Below are 22,114 nucleotides of genomic sequence, written 5' to 3'. Positions count from 1 at the left end.
ACTAGAGTGTGCAGTTCTCCTTCACTCTCAGGCTGTGACCAATAAGTCCCAGAGGGGAAAGAGGCAGAAGGTGTCAGACAGCTTTGCAGAGGCCCATGAGCATGAACAGAGACAGGCCTCTGGGAGACAGACTTCGGTGAATCAGGTCAACTTTGTTCCAGACTACGGGGCCTATTTAGGACTGGGGAGCCTGGGGACAATCCCTAATTTGCATTAAGTGGCACAGTCCTATCACAAGGCTTAGTGTGTGACAGTCCGGTCCCATAGCCGAGCTCCTAGCATGAGTCTTCTCAGCAGGGATCTGTGCCAAGGGTCAAGATAAAGATGAATCTGGCATCTGGTTTACAGACAGCTTTTGGATAAGGGGACAGTCTCCACATAAGTGTGGGGAGAGAGCAGGAAGCCTTGCAGGGAAGGGAAGGCGTTTCCATATTGCTGATCCTAGATAGCTGCTAGGATATGGCAGACCATGATCTCTAACCATCCAGCAATGTATTCAGACAGAGATTTTAAAGAATGGTAAAACAGAGAAGGGGTCTATCTGGGTTACTCAAAGACAAATGTGGCAACAGCTATGTCAAGCTGGAGTTCCTAAGGAAAAAAACTAATAAAAAGCCCAACTCTGGGCCGAGCAGCTTCTGGCCACCTTTAAAGCCTGAAGAGCAGTGCACAGAAGCCGATCAAGCTGGCCCCAGGGTGGGTAAGTATGCCCCATACTAAGGAGTACGTTTCCCTATGCGAAAGGTTACCTTAAGGACTGAGATGGTTTGCCCAAGGATTCTCCCAGCAGTGAGGGGTGGTAGTTGGAGATGCAACAACTCCAGCCATCATGGCAACCCGGGCCACTCTGACACAAGGAGCCAGCAGGTACAGCAAGGTCATATTCACCTTTGCCCCAGGCAGGTTTGAGCATATTGTCAGGCCCCTTGAGCCATGGGTTGTGGAGAAATGTAGAGGTCCCATGATAGCACTCCATGATATGGAAATGTAACAGTCAGAGAGAATGAAGACTACAGGGAGCTAATTAGATTAGTGCCGCCCATCCATGCTTGTGCCCAACTTTGATCTGTGAAGGAAGCAACTGATACAAATGATGGACTCTTTTCATGCTGCCTTAGACCTTAGTATTTTCTTCGTTGTGAACCTCGGGTGTCACCTGACACTGCTCAGCACAGATGACAACAGACGGAGGGAGCCTCATCACGGCTTTGTAATGCCACTCTGTTACAGAACAGTGGTTCAGGGTCTTGCCCATCACCTGAAAAAGGGTTTGATACACACACACACACACACACACACACACAGAGAGAGAGAGAGAGAGAGAGAGAGAGAGAGAGAGAGAGAGAGAGAGAGAGAATAGGGGGAGACAGGAAACATAACGCTAACTTAGTGTTTCACATATTTGGAAAGCCATTGGTACAATGAATGATACTTCCACCTACCTTAAAACCCTACAGGGGCTGGGTTAGTTAAAAAGTGTGTGGAAATGGACACTTCCAGAAGTCTTATGGCCAGAAACCAGAAGCCCACAGGCTAATTCTGTATGAGTTGTTGGCCATGGAAGCCCTGAGGCTCCAAAAACAAACAAACAAACAAACAAACAAACAAAGCTACTACTACTGCTGTTGGGTTTTATGTCAGATCTAGATGAACTAAATGGAAAGAACCTATTGCTAAAGGCACTGTAGGCACAGGCTTTGAGTGCAGAAAATGGGGAAACTGAGGTGGGAATGAACTGGAAACTTCCTGGTGGGCTTTCACAGTACCAGGAGGAGCCATGCAGGCTGCTGGTGGAGAACTGCCACTCTAGCCAGCACTCCTGCTTGGCTGTGGACCCTGCTGCTGAACCACAAGCACGCCAGGTAGAAGACATGCCTGGTTGTGCCGTAGTGGCTCAGCTATTGCGGGTAAGATCAACAGCCTTATGATTGGATTTAGGGCCCAATACTCAAGAGGGAGTTCAAGCCTGGTACTGTAGGCCAAAACAAAAATCTGGGGCTGGGGGAGGAGTCATAGGTCCCAAAGGGGAAGCAACTTCTATGGTTTTTCTAGATGAAAATGTGCCTGTCAAACTTCCTTATAAATATTTAGGCCTATGCCATTAGACCAAGGTTGTTGTGAGTTTAAATGCATGTTATGGAATATTCTTTTTACTATGCAAAGATGTGTAACATTTGTTTCTGCTGCATTTATTTAACTATGTAAAGATGTTTTGCTGTTTTACCTTGCCTACCTTAAGGCACCTGATTGGTCTAATAAAAAGCAGAATGGCCAATAGGTAGGCAGTAGAGGGACTGGCAGACAGAGATCGTAAGTAGGAGGAATCTAGGCTCAAGAGAATGAGAGAGGGAGTCACCTGGGGTCTGCCAGGAAGCCACCAGCCAGCCAGATACTGAGTAGGACATACAGAATGAAAGGTGAAAAGCCCTGATGTAGAAGCAGAGAAACAGGCTATTTAAGTTATAAGAGCTAGAGGGACACATAAGATAAGGCCAAGCAGTCATAACTAATACTAAGTCTCCATGTCATGATTTGGGAGCTGGCTGGTGGCTCAAAAGAAAGCCTGTTACAAACTTGTAACCGGTGATGCTCTTGAGAACAAGTGACAGTTGCCAAGGCATAGTGGCCTCATTCTTAGCCATAGGTAGACATCTGTAGGTTCCCCCTCTCAGGCTCAGAGACCACTGTGGAGAGGGGACAAATAAGGGTTAAGAAGTTGGTAGAGTGTTGTGTAACAGTTTCCTCCAAGATTGGGCCATTCCATCCTTAAGCAGGCTTGTTAAACAACTCACCTCAGGAAGTCCCTAAAACTGACCATTCACTAGACTCCTCCCTGACAGGGTAAGCAATAAAAGCTGAGAGCCTATTGCAGATGAACTGAAGCTAAGCTGCAAAGAAGACACTCAGACAACCGAAGCACAAAGAAGATTCTGAGCAGCAGAAGCAGCAGAAACCAGTTAACTGCCTGGAAGAGGTTAGACCAACTGAGGCACCTGGGAAGGACACATTCCAACCTGCAGGCTGTGCAGTGCCAGGTTCCCAGCTTTGTGAGCTGTCACCCCTGCTGGGGTGGGCTTTGGTGATGCGACTCTCTGTGAGTCATTTCTGCTCCTGTGGTAACCCCTGACCCATGTTCCTGTAAGTAACCGCAGTAAAACCCACTGGTTCACCAAGCTGGAATTTGGTGGTTTCCATACTTTGGTTTGTCATGGGCTCCCTCTATGGGGTGAGTGGACATGTGCTACATCTCCCCAGAAAGTTTGGTCGCACAGCCAGTTCACGGGGAGAGGTTGCTCCCGTGGAGGGGTGGAGTCTGCCGAGCAGATCTTGCTGAGTCTTACCTGCTTTGCTCTGTCTCCATCTTGCTGTGTTCCATACGCTGCTGTTTTTATAATGAACTGCTATGCAGGTTGCAGAACTCAGCTTTTGTGTAAGTGACTTCCGACTGGGTTTCCCTGGGTTACACGCAGACGCAAACCCGAGTTTCTGGCGGTGGGGCGAGCACGGCTGACCACGCCCACTAAAGACCACTACAGCAGGTAGTGCCTGCTCAGACACACGGGTGTCTGCCTCAGATGAAGACTGTTTTGAAAAGGGCACGGGATTGCATTTCTGGGACCGTACCTAAGGGCTGCACTAGCAATTGTTTGCGCTCTCTTGTCCACTTTAAGACCGCTTCCACGCTAGGATGACAGGGTAAGTGCCTGCATAATGGCGGTGGAGCCCAGACGCTGCCCTAACAAAGCATCCACGATTGATCAGTAACGTGGGGCAGGAGAGGCAGCTCCGTGGATAAGAGAGAACTTGCTGCTTTCACAGAGGACCCTGGTCCCTTTGCCAGCCACACAACAGGCACCTCACAAAACCACCTAACTCCAGCTCCAGGGACCTCCTCTTCTGGTCCCAGTGCACATCACACGTACACCGCCCCCCCCACCCCGCCCCAACAAAGTAGCAAAGGAATTGGAATAAAATGGCTACCTCATGCATGCTAAGTGGTTAAGAAATGCAAGCCCACTGTCATGCTTACACTTGACTTTGACAAAGACTGAACATTGCATTAGTGGCACACTTGGGTTGCATGAGACCATGAGGTAGGCGTGGGTGTATTTTATAACGCACGGTAAACTGGAGCAATAGTCAACAACCGAGGTGGCTCTGTGCAGCTTGGTTCAGCTGGGTAGCTCTTTGTTTCACCTGGTGTTTCTCAGAATCACACACAGAAACAGAGGCAAGGGTTGCATTATGCTGAAAATTACCTCTTATATTTATTTAAACTCATACAAATGTCTGGGACCTTGTTTCTTTTCACTACACTATAAGCAAGTGTTAAGAACCGTACATCAGGATACACTACAACTTGCTTCGATCTCAGGAAGACCGGTATCTGAGGCAGGACTCAAAGGAACTAGTTCTGGGCATAATTAATGAAAACTCAAATTGGAGTTGCTTAGAGAAGGCATGCACCATATTCAGGGTGACGATTCACCACAGCTGAGGCCTGTGGGCCCAGCCTAGACACAAGCAGCCCCCATCACTATCCACACTTTCCCGGAAGTTTGGAACTATCTGTAGCCATCAGACACAGAGAGAGAATACAGAATGTGATTTAAGTGTTCGGTGTCTGCAAAGCAAACCCACCCTCCAGAGCGATAAATTGAGTCAGTAAGAATGTTGCTCCAGGATGCCACACAAAAGCCACCTGTTTGGGATGAGTACTCTTGTCTCTCTGTCCAGAGTTCACCTCAGATTTACCGGTCTGTCTGCAGGGGGCAAAGTTTAACTAAGAAGCATTTCCAAATTGTGTCCTGTGTCAGGGAATTTCCCTTTGATAGTGCTGTAGAAAGACAAGGTCCATGCTGGCCTTTCAGGTTCCGGCAAACCTCTTCTCTTCACTTTTTAGAACAATATGCCAAAGCACTGTATGCCAGATGCTGGATTTCTGTTTTTCTTTTGAGGCATTTCCAGTGAAATTTGGAATGAAAAGTTGAATTTCACTGACACCAAATAACAAATTTTAGCAATTATATGTTTCTTTGCTTAAGTACAATAACTCACCAAAAAGTAGTTTTTTTTTTTTTTTTTTTTTTTTTTTTTTTTTTTTTACCTTTCGTGAGAAAAGGACTTTTCAAGGTGAAAGGAAAATGCTTCAGACTGTTACAGTTCCCCAAAGCACTTCGCTCTAAAGAGGCTGAGAGGTGCCTCTCCCTAAACCTCCTCACCAAAGCATCAGGCATGCAGGGTTCCTGAGAGCCCATGCTGGGCCAGGACTAAAAAAAAAAAAAAAGAAAAAAATCAAGTCAAAAGCTGCAGCAGCTGGAAACCGGGTTCGGGATACCCATGCTTAGTTCTCAATCCTACAGTTTGACTCTCACTAGTGGAGATGCGGTCCGGGGTACCCATGCTTAGCACTGGCTCCGTTTGACTCTGTCTAGTGGAGATGCGGGTCCGGGGTACCCATGCTTAGCACTGGCTCCGTTTGACTCTGTCTAGTGGAGATGCGGTCCGGGGTACCCATGCTTAGCACTGGCTCCGTTTGACTCTGTCTAGTGGAGATGCGGGCCCGGGGTACCCATGCTTGGTGTTCGTCCGGTTTCACTTCCTACTCCTGTGGCCTTGACTTATCCTTTAACATGAGCTTGTTATTAAGGCTTACAAGAAGGGTGGTAATATTCTTTCAGAGAGCGATCGAAAGATCCCAAACAAAATGTGTTCTGTACACTGTGTTTTAATAATTAAGTTGGTCAAATTCCATTTGAACATCTTAAAATCTACTATGAGAAAGATTTGGAAATACCAAGGTTAAAAATAACGTTTCTTCCAAAGACAAAGATTATTTGGAGCTTCCACTGTCCACAGTAAATTCACTGCAGACCTGTCATTTTCTCATCACCGAGCAGATGAAACACAGTGTCAGCTCCACTCCATGGCAGACGGCCAGGCTGTCTGCAGCTAGGCTGTCCGCGAGGTGAGAGGCTTGCCTTCCAGGCCTGGCACTCAGGAGGATGGCACACCTCTCGCTAGTCTGCTCTTCCTGATCCGCCAATGTTGGGACCACATCTTGCCCTTGACTAAGATGAAGATGAGACACACAGGACTTATAGGAATCAGAGCCCTTTGTATTACGTTGTGTAACTATTACTATGTATAGTGTGATCTCTTTTACCCTAAAACTCTGCAAAGAGTCAAGGCAAGACATTAGACACACAAAAGAACCCGGAGTCTCAGCGGGTGGAGTTTTAGAACTAAGGCCATTGGTACTGTCCCTTCTTCCAATGAAGAAATGTGCTGCTTTATTAAACCCATCAATATTTACAACTTCCCAACAGAGCTCATGCTGCTATCTGTTCAATGTTACACTTGATAAAGATATTCTAAAACTTTATAAACAGGCCATCACTGACATGACTGTACATGCCACTGGCACAACAGTATTTCCTGACCCCTTTGAAATGTGTTATTTTATTCAGTTCTGTACCCCACTTTTAAATTGGATTGTTTGGTCTTTTGGTAACTAGCTTCTTGAGTTCACTGTATATTTTGGAGATCAGCCGTCTGTCAGATGTTGGGCTGGTGAGTATCTTTTCCCATTCTGTGGGCTGCCTTTGTCTTGTCAACTGTGTCTTTTTCCTTACAGTTTGAGGAGATCCCTTTTACTAACTGTCTATCTCAGGGTCTGTGCTACTGCAGTTATGTTCAGGAAGCGGTCTCCTGTACCAATTTGTTCCAGATACCTCACACTTTCTCTTCTAAGAGGTTCAGTGTGGCTCGATTTATGTTGAGGTTTTGATTTATTTGGGCTTAAGTTTTGTGCTTGGCTATAGATATGGATCTATCTGCAGTCTTCTACACACCATCATCCAATTGTGCCAGCACTATTTGTTGAAGATGCTTTCCTCCCTCCATTGTATACTTTTAGCTGTTTTTGTCGAAAATCAGATGTTCGTAGGTGTGTGGGTTAATATCAGAATTTCTATTAGACTCCATTGATCTACCTGCCTATTTTTGTGCCAATACCAAGCTGTTTTCAGGACTATAGCTCTATAGCAGAGCTTGAAGTCAGGGATGGTGATGCCTCCAGAAGTTTCTTTACTGTATAGGGTTGTTTTGGCTATCCTGGGTCTTTTGTTTTTCCATATAAAGCTGAGTATTGTCTTTTCAAGGTCTGGGAAGAATTGTGCTGGGATTTTAATGGGGATTGCATTGACTTTGTAGATTGCGTTTGGCAAGATTGCCATTTTTACTATGTTGATCCTACCTATCCAAGATCGTGGATGATCTTTCCATTTTCTGGTATCTTTTTAAATTTCTTTCTTTAAAGACACAAACTACTTGCCTACTTGTTGGTAAGTGTTACCCCAAGATACTTTATGTTGCTTGTGGCTATTGTACAGGGTGATGATTCTCTGGTTTCTTTCTCAGCCCCTTTATCCTCTGTATATAGTAGGGTACTGATTTTTTTTTTTTTTTTGAGTTAATTTTGTATCCTGCCACTTTGCTGAAGGTTGTTTATCGGCTATAGGAGTTTGCTGGTAGAGTTTTTCAGGTCACTTATGTAAACTATCATCTGCAAATAGTTAAAGTTTGACTTTTTCCTTTCCAATTCGTATCCCCTTGATCTCCTTTTGTTGTCTTATTGCTCTAGCTAGAACTTCAAGTACAATATAGAGAAATCTCAATTGAGGAATTTAAAATGGCTGAAAGATACTTTAAGTGCTCAACATCCTTAGCCATCAGGGAAATGCAAATCAAGCAACTCTGATATACCATTTTACTCCTGTCAGAATGGAAACACCAATGACAGTTTATGTTGGAGAGGATGTGGAGAAAGGGGAACACTCCTCCACTACTGGTGGGAGTGCAAACTCATACAGCCATTTTAGAGATCAGTATGGTGGTTCCTCAGGAAACTGGGAATCAGTCTACCACAGGACCCGGCAATCCCCCTCTTAGTCAATTCCAAAATGATCCATATCCACACAACAAAAACGTGTTCAACTATGTTCATAGCAGCACTATTTGTAATAGCTAGAACCTGGAAACAACCTAGATGCCCCACAACTGAAGAATGGATAAAGAAGATGTAGTACATTTACACAGTGGAATACTACTCTATGGAAAACAAAACAAAAACAAACAAACAAACAAACTATGGATCTTGAAATTCACAGGCAAATGGATGGAACTAGACGAAACCATCCTGAGTGAGGTAACTCAGTCACAAAAAGACAACAAGCTATGTCCTCACTCATATATGGATTTTAGACATAGAGCAAATGATCACGAGCCTACGATTCACACCACCAGAAAAACTAGGAAACAAGAGACATACTTGGTCCCCCACAGAAAGGGAACTGGACAAGATCTCCTGAGCATATTGGAAGGGGGAGGGGAAGTGAGTGGAGAGGGAGCTAGGAGAAAGAGAAGGGGAGGAGGGGAGAGGAGAACATGAAGGAGTAGGAAGATTGAGTTGGGGAAGGAATGGAGGACAGCAAGAAAAGAGATACCATAATAGAGGAGCCATTATAGGTTTGAAGAGAAAATTGGCATTAGGGAAATGTCCAGATATCTACAAGGATGATCCCAACTAACAATCTGAGCAATAGTGGAGAGGCTACCTTAAATGCCCTTCCCTGATGATGACATTGATGACTACCTTATATGCCATCCACCTTCATCCAGTAGCAGATGGAAGCAGACATAGACACCCACAGCTAACACTGAGCCAAACTCCTGGAATCCAGTTGCAGAGAAGGAGGAGTGGTGAACAAAGGGGTCAAGACCAGGCTGGAGAAAGCCAGAGAGACAGCTGACCTGAACAAAGAGGAGCTCATGGACCCCAGACTGATAGATGGGAAACCAGCATGGGACTGACTCAGACTCCCTGAACATGGGTCTTAGCTAGAAGGCCTGGACAGTCTAAGGGACCTCAGACAGTGGAGCCAGGATGTATCCCTGGTGCACAAAAGGACTTTGGGAGCATATTCCCCATGGAGGAATACTCCCTTAGCCTAGAGGCAGGAGGGAGGGCCTAGTCCCTACTGCAAAAGACTTGACAGATTTTGATGGCCCCTCCTGGAAGGCTTCATCGTCCCTGGGGAGTAGGGGGGGAATGGGACACTGGAGTGGGGAGGGCGGAGGCGGCATGGGAGGATGGGCGGGAGAGAAAACTGGAGTCAATATGTAAAACATTTAATTTAAATAAAAAATGTTATTCTCAAGAGTTCAAGAAAATAAAACTTCAACTAGTCAATTGGTGGCTTTAGATCAAATCATTTAATCAGCAGTTCATTCCATTCTAATTTACATTCAGCCCCCAGAACCCAGAAGAAAAAAAAAAATCACCAAATACTCACTTTACAAAAAAAAAAAAAAAAAAAAAAAAAAAAGACTGAAATCACCCATTTCACAATCGATCTCACCACAAGCTCACTCACATCTTTGCTTTGTTTCTGCTGGATGGTAACCCTGGGGATAAAGTCCTAGCTGCTTTGCATATCAACACCAGTGACTGGATTCCATATTGCAATGCACAGTAAGGACCTGCAGGGGGCGAGCACTGCATGCAGCTGCAATGATGTGTGTCACACAGCCCCGATGTGTGACTGACATTGTTTTTGTCAACTCAGGGTTCTCAGTGACGGGGTGATCCTCGGGCCAGGCCGACAAGACAAACCCCAACATCACAGCAGGTCCTCTGCCCATGTTTACTGAGTGGAAGGAGAGACACACACAGGGCAATGTGTATTTACTCAAGTCCTACGATGCAACCCAAGAGCATGATCTATACCAGAGTACGTACTTAGAATGTTTAGAACAGGGTGATCACAGGAGTGCTCCAAGCTCCCACACTTTAGAGGCCGCCCCTGGGGTCCCAAGGCCTTTCCGATGGACCTCCCACAGGGGAGGTTAACAGGGATGCCAGGCACTCTCCTTAACCCACAGAATATGTTCCCCCACAGAAATCAGGTGATTACAAAGCTTTTGGACAAGCCCTCTTAGCTAGGATAGGAACCACAGAGTTATTCCCAAACAGCATTCAGAATTTCATTTACACAATGAGGCAAACGACTTGCTGTGCATAGTCCTGTAAACCCAAGTTATTTAATATTTGCTTCTGTAAGAAAATACTCCTTCTTTATTAAATCTTAGCCATGGTTTTCTCCTGTTACTGATTTTTCTATTAAGTTTCTAATCATTGGCAAACTATCTCAAGTTTTCAACGCCAATTTTAAGCCCTGAAAATTCAAATATGTAAAAGCCAACTCAAGGTACAAAGTTTCAGATTTCCACATTGATAAACAATACGCTCATATGATTACCAGGAGGCTTTTGAGCCGAGAGACACTGGCACTACCAACTGAGTGTTGAGACCAGCATGGCTGTGCGGCTTGAACATTGCAAATGCCTGCACAAGAGGCAGAATCCCAGGAGCTTCCCGCCAATTTCATGCTTTCCAACAGAGCACCACCCAACCCTCTGGGAAATCTGGGTGATTAGGGAGCATTTTACAATTGGAATGGGCAGAAGACAAATGAGCTAGGAAGATGTACAGGCTTTGGAAGATTCATGCACACCCCTAAAGCAAAGAAAGGGATCTGGCTTCTTCTATGGTTTCCTTCACACCTTAAAGTCTCAGGGATTTCTTTGCAGTCTGAGAATTCAGCCTGGGCTGAAATGCAAACACTGCAAAAAAAAAAAAAAAAAACAAAAAAAAAAAAAAAAAAAAAAAAAAAAAAAAACAAAAAAAAAACAAACAAACAAACAAAAAAAAAAAAACGGGTGTTCCCTTATAGAGTACCCTTCTCATGGAATACAGCACAGTTAAGATGAAAAAACAGGAAGGTTTGTATCCTGCAAAGGCTGTCATGGAGACAGACCCCTGTGGGGTAGAAATAATCAGTAACTACTTCAAACTTTGATTGCCTTTCTGCAACAGCAAGGTAATTACATCCCAGCTGGTTGGCTCCTCCAGACCACAGCAGTAACTCTGAACATCACACTTTAAAGAGTAAAGAAGTGAGTGTGCATCCGGCTGAAGGGAGTGTGACTCAGACTCACAAGCCAGCTCCTGGATCTACCAGCATGGTTGCTACCAGAGGATGCTTACTGCGCAGCAATGCCTCATCAGGAAGTGCGGTCTCACCAGCGCCAGACAAATGTGGCGGCTGCTGCATGACCCCACAGTCACACAGAAAGTGGACAACACAAGTTTCCTTTTGGTACAATGATGAATTTAATGCAACAGCCACAATGGGGAGGGGAAAGGGAGAGGCAGACGAACGAGACTAACCTGCATCCCTAACCTGCATCACTGAGCAAGGACTGTGCAGGCTTCTGTGCAGAGGCAAGCAGGGGGAAGGGAGGCACTTAAAGCTTTTGGATGGATGTCCACCCGGGAGAAGCCTGGGCCTAGTCTACAGTTAATACCATTGTCATTACTATCAACAGGAACATACGTCTCATGAAGAAACATGCAGCAGAAACATTCGAGACAAAAGAGCCTAAGATTGTTCTGAAAACGAAATGACACAAGAGTGTCCAGAATGTCATGTCTCAATTACAAAAGTCAATGTTTTTACACTGTCGTATTTCGTTAGTAGTAGTATCTAGTTGAAAATCTTTTAATTACAAAATTATTGGCAATGATATAAAGCCCTGGCTGGTACAGATATAGTAATATCTGTACTGGCACCCATTTGGTAAGGAAAATATCACCATCCAGCTATCTTAAATATCCTTTATCATCTAAATATCTTAAACCAATGTTCTTACATTGTTATTCAAAGATACTCTTTCTTTGTCTTTCCCCCATTACTCCATAATCAATATTCCTCTTAGAAATTATAACATTCACATATATAAAATAAAATGTAATGCTTTAAAAATCTCAAAAATGTAATGTTAGTACTTCTAGTTATCTCAACTCAGCTTTCATGGAGTGGCTTTGAATTTCTACTGCCTAGATGGCTTTAAATAAAATCTTAAATGTCATGTGGCAGGTTGCCCTAACCCATCTGTAAACACAATGCCACTGAAAACATCTTATTGGCATGAAATACTACACTCAAGCGTTGGTTGTGTGAAATTTTTAAACCTTAAAGCCTTTTAACATAATCATGTATATCCATATGTACAGAACATACATAAATTTCACTTTATGTAAAACATATGAAAGAGGTAATCCCAAAATCACACTAAACATAATAAATATAGAACCTGCTTTGTTAAAAATCTACAGTATACATTCAAGTAAAGGCTAAACTTCCGATGCCAACCATATTGGGACAAAGATTTAATGCTTACAATAATCAGTCCCCTAGAAGTGCTATTTTGAGTTCCTGAAGGAGGAAATCCACTCATGTGTGTCTCATCCAAACACCACTCATCCCTCTAGTCACAGAGCCAGCTGCTGTCACTAACACACACCCAAAGCTTTTGCATCCTTTTCAATAGCTTACACTGCAGCTCTTTGGGGGAAGACGGCAATCCGGACAAACAACCCAGACCATCTTAAATTAGATGACCGACTTTATGATACACCCTGTTTAACTCAGCTGTGACCTCGGATGCACATTTTAGCGAGAACACGGCAGTCTATGCATCTAAGGTGAGTCATCTCTTTCCAGGTGAGAATTTGTGTAGGTTGAGGAGCATCTGCTGTAGCAGCCTTCCCGTGAAGTGGGTCTTGACACCACGCTCCATTTCTGATTTGTGCATTCTCTTCCAACCTCATTTGGTTTAGTTTCTTCAGGAGTTACATTCAGCACATTGGTTGAACTCCTGGAAAATAAGGTAAATCTTAATAACTAATTTGGTTAAGAGCAGATGTTCCTGAACACCTCAAGTCTGACTGCTCCGTGTCTGTGCTAATAGTGCATCCTGGGAAACCACTTGGGCATGCTCAGGACTGGCTCTATTTCAGAATTCCACTTACCCACATCAGGTACAGACTGAGCAGCAAGATCATAACAGTGCAGATCAGTCCACTTCCCAAATTTAACCCACCAGCTAATGATTTATACTTAGCCCACCAGCTAATGATTTGCTGGCTCTGTGTTTACATTATGACCCAGTTCCAAGAGAGCACCAGCTCTCAGCTTCTGCAGAGCCTTCTACCTGGCTCTCCACACACACTCCATTCCCACAGATAAGAGTGGTGTTCTAGGTTTTTTTAAGCTCATGTTTTTCCTTCCCCTCCTCCTAACATTTGCTCTGAGAAGATTAGTGAGCTAAAAATACAGATTAAATTGTTTTATAAAGTGGTATGTATAAGGAACCTCCTTTATCACCCGAGGAAGTGGCTCTTCTCGGCTCTTTGCCTTCCAATACCAGTGCAATGGTATTGGACTATCTCTGGAAAACTATCAAAATGGCATTCTTCAATGTAATCACAGTACTGAGATTTCTAAGTGATCCCTGAAGTGCGCTGTCCCTGTCTCTCAGGTTTTAAGGCCAGGTCTCACTATGTAGCCCTGACTTAGAGTTCACTATGGGCGCCCAGCTTGCCTCAGACTGGACAGACTCATTTGCCGCCGTTTGCTGAGTGGGGGCAGGGAAGCTGGCCCCCAAGTCTACACTCAGATGTAAACCAAGCCAGACCCTCCCTCGCTCTCCACTAGACTTTGTTACCTGGCACACAGCCTCCCACACTGGGAATCTCTGTACAGAAGCTCATTTCTCTCCAAAGCCTCTACCGTCCCAGACACCCTATGAAACAACTTTGCCTAAGCAGTGCAAAGTTAACTGTGTGAAGTATGTGAAAAGGTCACTTAAAGACAAATACCTGTGTTCCGACACACAGGAGCGTGTCTGGCAAATGTCTGAAGTAGAAGGTGAAGCAGGAAGAGACTTAGTCAGTTTTGATGTGCAAGCTGGTGCCCCATTAGCCACATTGTGTGGCTTCTTCTGCCGTGGCCGTGAGTGCACTATAAGATTGTCTGGATCAGAACCTGGTTTTTAGGTAAGGGAAAGAACAGGGCACACGGTAAACACCAAACACAATGAAGATAGCCAACCGCGATTAATCATTGCAATTCCGAGTGGGATTTGAGGAGAAAGAACTAATTAACTGGTGTCTCTGTCACTTACTCTGCAAATAGAAGAATCTAGCTTAAAAATGGTCAATATCAAAAATCACAAATCTTCAAAAACATGGCGTTATTATACTTTCATAAAATTAGTTTTTACATGCAAGATCCTCCTATGAGCCCTCTATGAAGTCAGTGAATAAACCACTAAGTTGATTTTGCGGCCAGAGGGACAGTTCCTTATTGAGCTATTATGGGTTGGGTTCTGGGTTTGATTGCCAGCACCTGAACACACAGGTGGGCAGAGATTAAAAATAGAAAATGTTTCACCTGGATGAAGTCCTAGCAGAAGAGAGATCAGCCTGCACACAGGGAGGCTCAGCTCACCTCTGCAGAGATCAACATGCACACAGTGAGGCTGCAGCTCACCTCTGCAGAGATCAACATGCACACAGTGAGGCTGCAGCTCACTTCTGCAGAGATCAGGCTGCACACAGGGAGGCTCAGCTCACCTCTGCAGAGATCAACATGCACACAGTGAGGCTGCAGCTCACCTCTGCAGAGATCAGGCTGCACACAGTGAGGCTGCAGCTCACCTCTGCAGACATCAGACTATGGCCCCGTGATGCTGCACACAGCTCACACTCGGATTCAACTTACTTCCCGAGAAGGCACTGAAAAGTTTCACATTTTCCGAGTTCTGGTGGTCAAAGGTCATCATGTTTAAAAACTGCTGCTTTAACCAGCTGGCTCGCTCTTCTTCGAATGCCTTCCTCTAGGGTAACAAACAAACCAAACCGGCAATTACTCCACTGCCACTTCCCATAACTCCCCCAGCGGCGCCCTCTCTGGCCACCCATACATCACTTGTATGAAATAGTCACCTAAAAGCTAAAAGACACTTGAGAAACGTATATTGGAAAAATAAAATTTGGGGACTGAAGAGATGGTGCAATGGTTAAGAGCACTTACTGCTCTTACAGAGGATCTGGGTTCAATTCCCAGCACCTATACGGTGGCTCACACCTATTAGTAACACCAGTTCCAGAGGAGGCAAGACCTTCTTCTGGCCTCTGAGGACACCAGGCACACATGGTGCACAGACATACTTTCAGGTACAACACCCCCATACATAAATAATAATTTTAAAATACTTTAATAATAGCAAATCATAGCTTTCACTGATTACACCAACAATCGATGGTTTGCACACGAACAGAGTATTAGCAGAGTGCTCAACACAAAGAACACACAACCATAAAGCTGCTATCAGAAAAATACCCTGCTTCATCAGTCAGTTGCTTGGAAACAGGCTTCTGACTACATCAGGCATTTCTTTTGTCCTCTAGCCATCGGCCACTGCTACTGACCACAAGAGGGCAGACACACAGACCATACCAAGTATCTCCTCTTCAGGTCAGCCGATGACTCCTAAACATTTTCTCCCATCTCCCTGTCTGATCTGTCACTGTCCCCTGTGTCTACAGAAAGCTGGAAGGATACACAACAAGTTTGTGGCCAGAGGAAGACAACTACTGATGAAAGGGACTTTTACAATTGTGGACGAAATTGGTGTGAGCCCTTAAAATAACCAGAACTGAGTCTTTCTCTCATAAATGGGAGCATGAAACAAAGAATCACCAGACAGCAAAGAAAACCAATGGCAGAAGAGGAGAAAGGGCCAAGATAACGACTGACTGCAGATTCAAAAATGCATTCACAACGATAGTAATGTACAAAGAGAACAGGAAAATTACAAACTACTAAAACTGATCCTGAAGAACCCAGTGTCAGCCACAGACACACCTGATAGCATGGAGAAGTCAAACTACAGAGTGATCTACTCAGGACAGAATCTTCCAGATGGAAAAAATTAAGATGGATCCTGGCAAAATTAAGAACTACAAAACTCCCCTAAACTTTCACAGATGGACGTGTGGGCGGCTGCCCCATAAAATTACCTACACCGTAAAAACAGGCTATGTTGTCATCTAGCTTCCCCTCAGCAACAGAAATTGAACAATTCTTTCAACTTTTGAGGAAAGCTAGAAGTTAAACACCCAGCTGATGCAATCCAGAATGGTTGTCTCCATGCTTGTGCTGCTTCTTCAAATGTGATGCAAGATGGTGGCACAGCCTTCACAGGGACAGCAAGAGGAGGACCGACGTGAGCGGCAGAAACACAGCCACAGAGTCTGACTTGGCAGATTACAACACAAACTCGAGAGAGTGATATGGCTTTTCTGGCAGGCAGTCCTGCCCAGAGGCGGCCCCAGATTCAACCCCACCAGTGATGTGTTTAAATGCGCTCTCTGCTTATGGAATGGGTAACATCACATAATCACAGGACCAATGTTATTTTCTGGCTTGCAATTTTTAGGCCCCAACTTCAGACAAATCACAGTACTTATCGGTATTTTATAACACAGGGCAGGATGGAGAAGTGGCAGCCTCATAAAGATGCACAGTGAAGAGGCAAGCAAGGGAGATGGGAAAAGCTAACACAAGGATTCTGCTTGACGTGGTGGCACATGCCTTCAATCGTTCAAGGCCAGTTCTGCACAGCAAGTTCTACACCTGCACAGGCTACATGGAGAGACTGCTCCAAAATAATCCAAATTAAAAAGAGTCTATTGGTAACTTTTTTGAGAATTTTAACTTTTACAGTATTTTAACCTTTTCTAGAGATTTAATTTTTATTTCATGTGTATGAATGCCTGCATGTATGTAAGTACATCGCATGTGTATCTGGTGCCCATGGAAGCCAGAGAAGGCCTCCTCCCCTGGAGCGGGAGTTACAGATGGTTGTGGGTGCTAGGAAGCCAGCCAGTCCTCTGAAAAAGCAGCTCTCCAGCTCTGAAATGGCATTAAAAGCTGTGCTACCATACCTAGCTGCCAACAGACATTTCTTTTACTCAGCGGTTATTCCTAAGGGTGACACTGGAGATGAAGAAGACACCGTGCACGCCATACCAGTACTATTTTGTATAGGTTGAGCTTTAAGTCAGTTTGGGGACACTGTGTCTTTAATTTCTGAAAGGGTATTAGGGAGGTAACACGTTGCTGACAGAATGCAAAAATCCAAATGGCTAACTTGTATACAATCCTCTTCCAGGATTGGGAAACAGAATCTTTTACTGTGTTTTCTTTTGCATGGAACAAGGATGCTGTTGGTACTATTGAAAAGTGGGTAAGTGACAAATGCCCAAAGGAACCGAACGATATCTAACAGAAGACCATCCATATGCTCAGCCTCCCTCCTTCAATTTCCAGTTACTCCAGGCCTTAGCACCACCGACTCCATGATGGAACGGCCACTCAGGCCATGAGCTCAGCATGTAGACAGCACCTCCAGCTAAATCTAAAACAAAGACCCAGTCCATCACAGCCATAGTTCTGGGAAAGTCTCTAAATGAACTACCCTTGCTTTCTGGCTTGTGTAGTTCTGCTTCTGGCTAACCGTTACTGTTAACTGAAGTATGTCAACCCAAGTTTTGGGTTTTGTGCTTAAAAGCTCAGCTTGAGGAAGGCTGAGATCCCAAAGGTCCCAAACACACAGTGTAGTCACTGGCCGGATCATAAACACTTGCCATTGGTTTAAACCCGTATCTGAGCAGTCCTCTTGGGTAGTAAGATGGTCAGTGATGCTTCAGATGAAACGGATGGCAGAGGCAAGTGGGATCCAGGAAGCACTCGCCGCACACCCACGCCCAAGGCACACCCACTCTAGTGCTCACCTCCAGCCCCAAGCGGATCGCGGCTTCTGTAAAGCTTCGTCTTTCTCTCTCGAAGTTCTTTTTCTGCTCTTTGAAAAGGGACCACTCCTCTTTGAGGCGTTCTTTTTCTTCCAGCAGGTAACAGTCTCGCAGCAGCGAGGTGGTGTCGTCGTCACAGGTGGTGGCCAGCTGCTGCTATTAAATTTTAAAACACAGTAAGTCCATACAGCTCGCGCATTCAAGTGAAAGTGAGGAAGATGGGTCAGAGCTTGGCCAGGGACACACACGATGAAGCATCAGCAAGTCAATGAGAACCTGCTTCCCTGGGCAATGCAGGGGCCGCGCGAACAAGGCTGCGGCTCATTAACTGCTGGTGCAGATGCCACTGAGATGGGAGAGATCGACTACAGACCTCGGGAGATACAGGACCAAAATGATGTAGCCGGGTCAGTAACATCCCGGGCCATTCCCCTTTACCTGTAAGAGCTGCTGCTGCGCTCGGATCATCTCTTTACACTGCTGGATCTCTAACTCCAGTTTCTCAGTCTCCTGTTCATGGTCTTGTCGAGAGATGACGTCCTCATCACTGAGGCCATCTAAGTGGACCTTTGAAACTGACAGAATCCCAGTGTGCTTGTTAGCTTGCTGTCAGCTTGAATGCAGCTAGGGTCATCTCACAGGAGGCCCTCAGTCAAGAAAATGCTTCCACAGACAAGCCTGTGTGGCATTTTTCTCAGTAATGATTCCCATTTGTTTGCTTGTAGACAGGGCTTCACTGTTTAGCCCTGGCTGTCCTGGAACTCACTCTGGAGACCAGGCCGGCCTTGTGGGAGGCCCAGCTCAGTGTGATGGGGCCACCACCAGGAAGGTAGTCTTGAGGTATGTAAGAAAGCAGTTTAAAGGGAGCCATCAGGAGCATGCCTATGAGCAGCACCCCGCACCCACCCCTTCAGCTCCTGCCCCGACTTCCCTTCAAGATGGCCTGTGAGGTAGGAGGTAAAGTTAACCCTTTCCTCCCAAGTTACTTCCAGCCGCGGTGTTTATCAAAGCAACCGAAACCCTGAAGAGAACAGCCAGAAGCTAGGCACAGGTTTTAAAGCCACTGTCTGCTTATGTTGGCCTTGAACAGCTATTTAAAATAAAAGACAACGTTTTCCTTGATGGGCTTCTCACAGGTTTTATGAAAGAAGTCATTTTCTTCTTCCATTTTACTTATTTTTAAAAATTTGTTACAAAATTAAATGTTTTAAAGCAAAACACACCCAAGTTCTAACAACTATACAGTTATACAATTTTAGGACTAAATGGATTTACAGACAAGCTTTGTTGTCAACACTGAACTTACAAGCCACATTTATTCAAGACTATCATGAGATTATTAACACGCCTCCCTGGGCCTCTGGTCCTTGCTACCCAGTCTTCAGGAGCTGTGGGCTCAGCCACAGAATAATGCTAACAAACCCGACAAATCTATAAACTTGATGGTGACTGACAGGGTGGTACTGGACTACCAACAGCATGCTCTCACATTAGATCCCCCAAAACTAGAGTCCAGGCACGCTTCTTAAGAAATAGTGATGATGAAATTAGTTAACGTGCAACTATAAGAATTGTGCTGTTTGCCCTTTACCACTTACAGCACAATTACTAAAATTCACTGTTTTGATAATTCCAATAAACTTTAAGTAACTTTATTTACTCAACAGAGATTTTAGTGCTAAAGAAATGGCAGAGGCTAAAAGTGCACTCTGCTCTTGTAGAGGTCCCAGGTTCCACGTCTGGCACCCACACTGAGGTCTTATAACTACATGTCACTTCAGCTCCCGGAAGCCAACACCTCTGGCCTCCACAGAAACCGACATTCATATGATATGCACCTTCGCGACACATAAACAATTAAAATGGTGACAATAAACCTTAATGAACACAAATTTTAACTTCCCTGGTTCAGAAGCATGCAGACTTAAAGACAGCTCGCCTTCACACTTGGGTTACACGTTGTCCAGGTCACTAGCCAGCGAGCAGCAGGGGGACAGAGCAACACTAAGGCTTGTTCCCAGCCAGCGCATCTCTATCAGCAAGTGCAAAGCCAGGGCAGACCAGGCAGAACCGGACACGCAGAGCACTGGGCTGAGCTGGGAGAAGCAGCTCTGAGCCCAGAGCACTGCAGTCCCTGGCAACTGGACAGCAATGGCTTAGGCCACGCCCCCTTGCATGGCTGCAGCGGTGATTACCTTGGTTATCAAGCTTTTCCACGTGGCTTTTCAGGATCCTCCACTGTTTCCGGATGCTGTTTGTAAGCTGTTCTCTTACAGTGTCACAGGAAAGGTCCCACACGCTCTCTCTGCTCAGCTCTGCAGCGTCATCTTCAATGTCAGAGATAACCTACAGCCCAGGGAGAGCAAAGGAAAGACCAGTAACCAGAATGGCTTCACACCCAGGCAGCGGTATCAGGCACCATTAGGCATTATCTAGCTTGTAAAAATGCGCTGAGGACTCCCAAACTCAGATCTCTTCAAATCTGACTCTGGCAGAGCTGAAGAGACACAGCTGCTGTCTGTGCCATGCGTGTTGGATGCTGCCCACATTTACTTCTCAAACTGCAAAAGAGAAACTCAGGCTCTGCGGCAAGCTCAGTGTTGGGTCACACAGATGACAGAGGACTGAGATCGGTCAGTTTGTCTCTAAATTAAGACTGCTGCAACAAATAAGCCTTTTGGAATTATCAACAGAGTCAACCCCAATTCCATTATTTTATGGCTGACGTGTTTGTCTTTTTGTTGTACCAAAACATGAAATTATATGATAATGTGCCAATGGTGATTAGGTGTTGTTACACTGACGGCAAAGGCACCTGCCACCAGCCTGACCTGAGCCTGACACCTGGGACCGACTGCCACAAGTTGTCCTCTGGTCTCCATGACACCGCCATAAAGTGTATTTTAAAAATTCAAGACCTTTAATAGGCAGGTGTGACTCCACATGTCTGAAATCCCAGCACCAGGAAGGTGAAAGCTGGGAGAGTGTTTTAAGTTCTGGGCTAGCCTAGTCTATGCATATAGCAAGATCCAGTCTCAATCAATCAGTCACTCAATCAATCAATCAATCAATCAATCAATCAATCAAATTACTACCCGCTTCCCAGGGTGAATAAAAATCTATAATCACAAGATTTATAGAAAACAAAATAAAACAAAACAAAAACGCCAGGAGGTAATGGTGCACGCCTTTAATCCCAGCATTCGGGAAGCAGAGGCAGGTGATCTTTGAGTTCAAGGCCAGCCTGGTCTACAGAGTGAGGTCCAGGACAGCTAGGGTTACACAGAGAAATCTAAACAAAACCAAACCCATATTTTGGCTATGAATCAAGCCAAATATAAGTGAAATCCAAAAGACAGCTAGCACCAAGAGTTTATTATTCTTGCTATTCTGTCCTAAAACCTTCACTGAAAGAAAAGAGTGGCAATATTACCTAAAGCTTAAGAGAAAAGTAGAAACGTAATCTTTTAGCCATAGGAAAAACACTTGGGACTTCCTTTAGCTTTGAATTGTGAGGAACCATTGGGGACGTTACCACCGGACCAGCACTGCCACCGGCAGGGACGCCACCCTGCCTGAAGAAGGGGAAGGCACTCCTGAATCCCCCCACCTCTGCCGTAAAGTAAAGTACAGCCAATCCCGAAGAGACCTCATAAGTGATATATCCTGCGGTGGCCAAACTGACAGGCTTTGAGGAAAAACCAAGTTTAAAGAGGTAAGTCAGAAGCTGTCAAGGGACAGAGTGGCACCTTCTTCTAAAGTAGAATTCTGAGGAGGAAGACCATACGTTAACACCCATTACCATATACTGTTATTGCTGGCAATAATCTTATTGTACCTGGCTTAGCAATCAGACTTTCTCACACACAGGGAAAACAGGACACTTAGGATTTGTTTTGGTACCATCAACAGTTCCAGACACCCACTCCTGTGTATTAAGGTAATATTTAAAAATAGCAGAGAGGTGAGGTGGGCTTCTCAGATGGCCAATTTAAGAGCCCACAAAGTAAATAATCCTAGAACATGGGCTTATAAAATGACTTTGGTGGCTTGGCTGGCAGTTGACAGATCCGATATCAAATCTGCCATCTTCAGATTTTAACCACTATGAAAAGTTCAAGGTCAGAACTTGGGTTCCCATGGCAGGAACTCGAGCCAAGCAGGCTTTCCAGTGTTTTCCACCGTGAGAGCATCTACTCACTTTGGAGGAAGCCGCTCCACAGTCACTCTCTTTGTGACGTCGTCTTTGTCTGAGCAGTCAACAGCCACCACGCTTGGTGCATGTGGTAACCATTTCTCTGCTTGTCTATCCCTTCCTGAGGAAACTGT

The 22,114-nt window shown here is 45.0% G+C and overlaps 1 protein-coding gene across 2 annotated transcripts in view; it reads right to left on the bottom strand.

Moving 5' to 3' along the window:
* Window positions 1-12,513: 12,513 nt before the first annotated feature.
* Ssx2ip (SSX family member 2 interacting protein) overlaps window positions 12,514-22,114 on the bottom strand; it is a 32,724-nt gene continuing 23,123 nt past the window's right edge. For both annotated transcript variants that reach the window (XM_051194887.1, XM_051194878.1), the window contains exons 9-14: window positions 19,981-20,131; window positions 18,224-18,360; window positions 17,768-17,941; window positions 14,691-14,805; window positions 13,787-13,952; window positions 12,514-12,783 (exon numbers count right to left, since the gene is read on the bottom strand). In XM_051194887.1, coding sequence (XP_051050844.1) covers window positions 12,606-12,783; window positions 13,787-13,952; window positions 14,691-14,805; window positions 17,768-17,941; window positions 18,224-18,360; window positions 19,981-20,131 — 921 coding nt within the window. In that variant the 3' untranslated portion in view covers window positions 12,514-12,605. The remainder of the gene's footprint in view (window positions 12,784-13,786; window positions 13,953-14,690; window positions 14,806-17,767; window positions 17,942-18,223; window positions 18,361-19,980; window positions 20,132-22,114) is intronic.

This window comes from Phodopus roborovskii, unplaced genomic scaffold (assembly GCF_943737965.1).
Source record: "Phodopus roborovskii unplaced genomic scaffold, PHOROB, whole genome shotgun sequence".
NCBI classification, from domain to species: Eukaryota; Metazoa; Chordata; class Mammalia; order Rodentia; family Cricetidae; genus Phodopus; species Phodopus roborovskii.
This window is presented reverse-complemented; position numbering and strand designations above follow the sequence as displayed.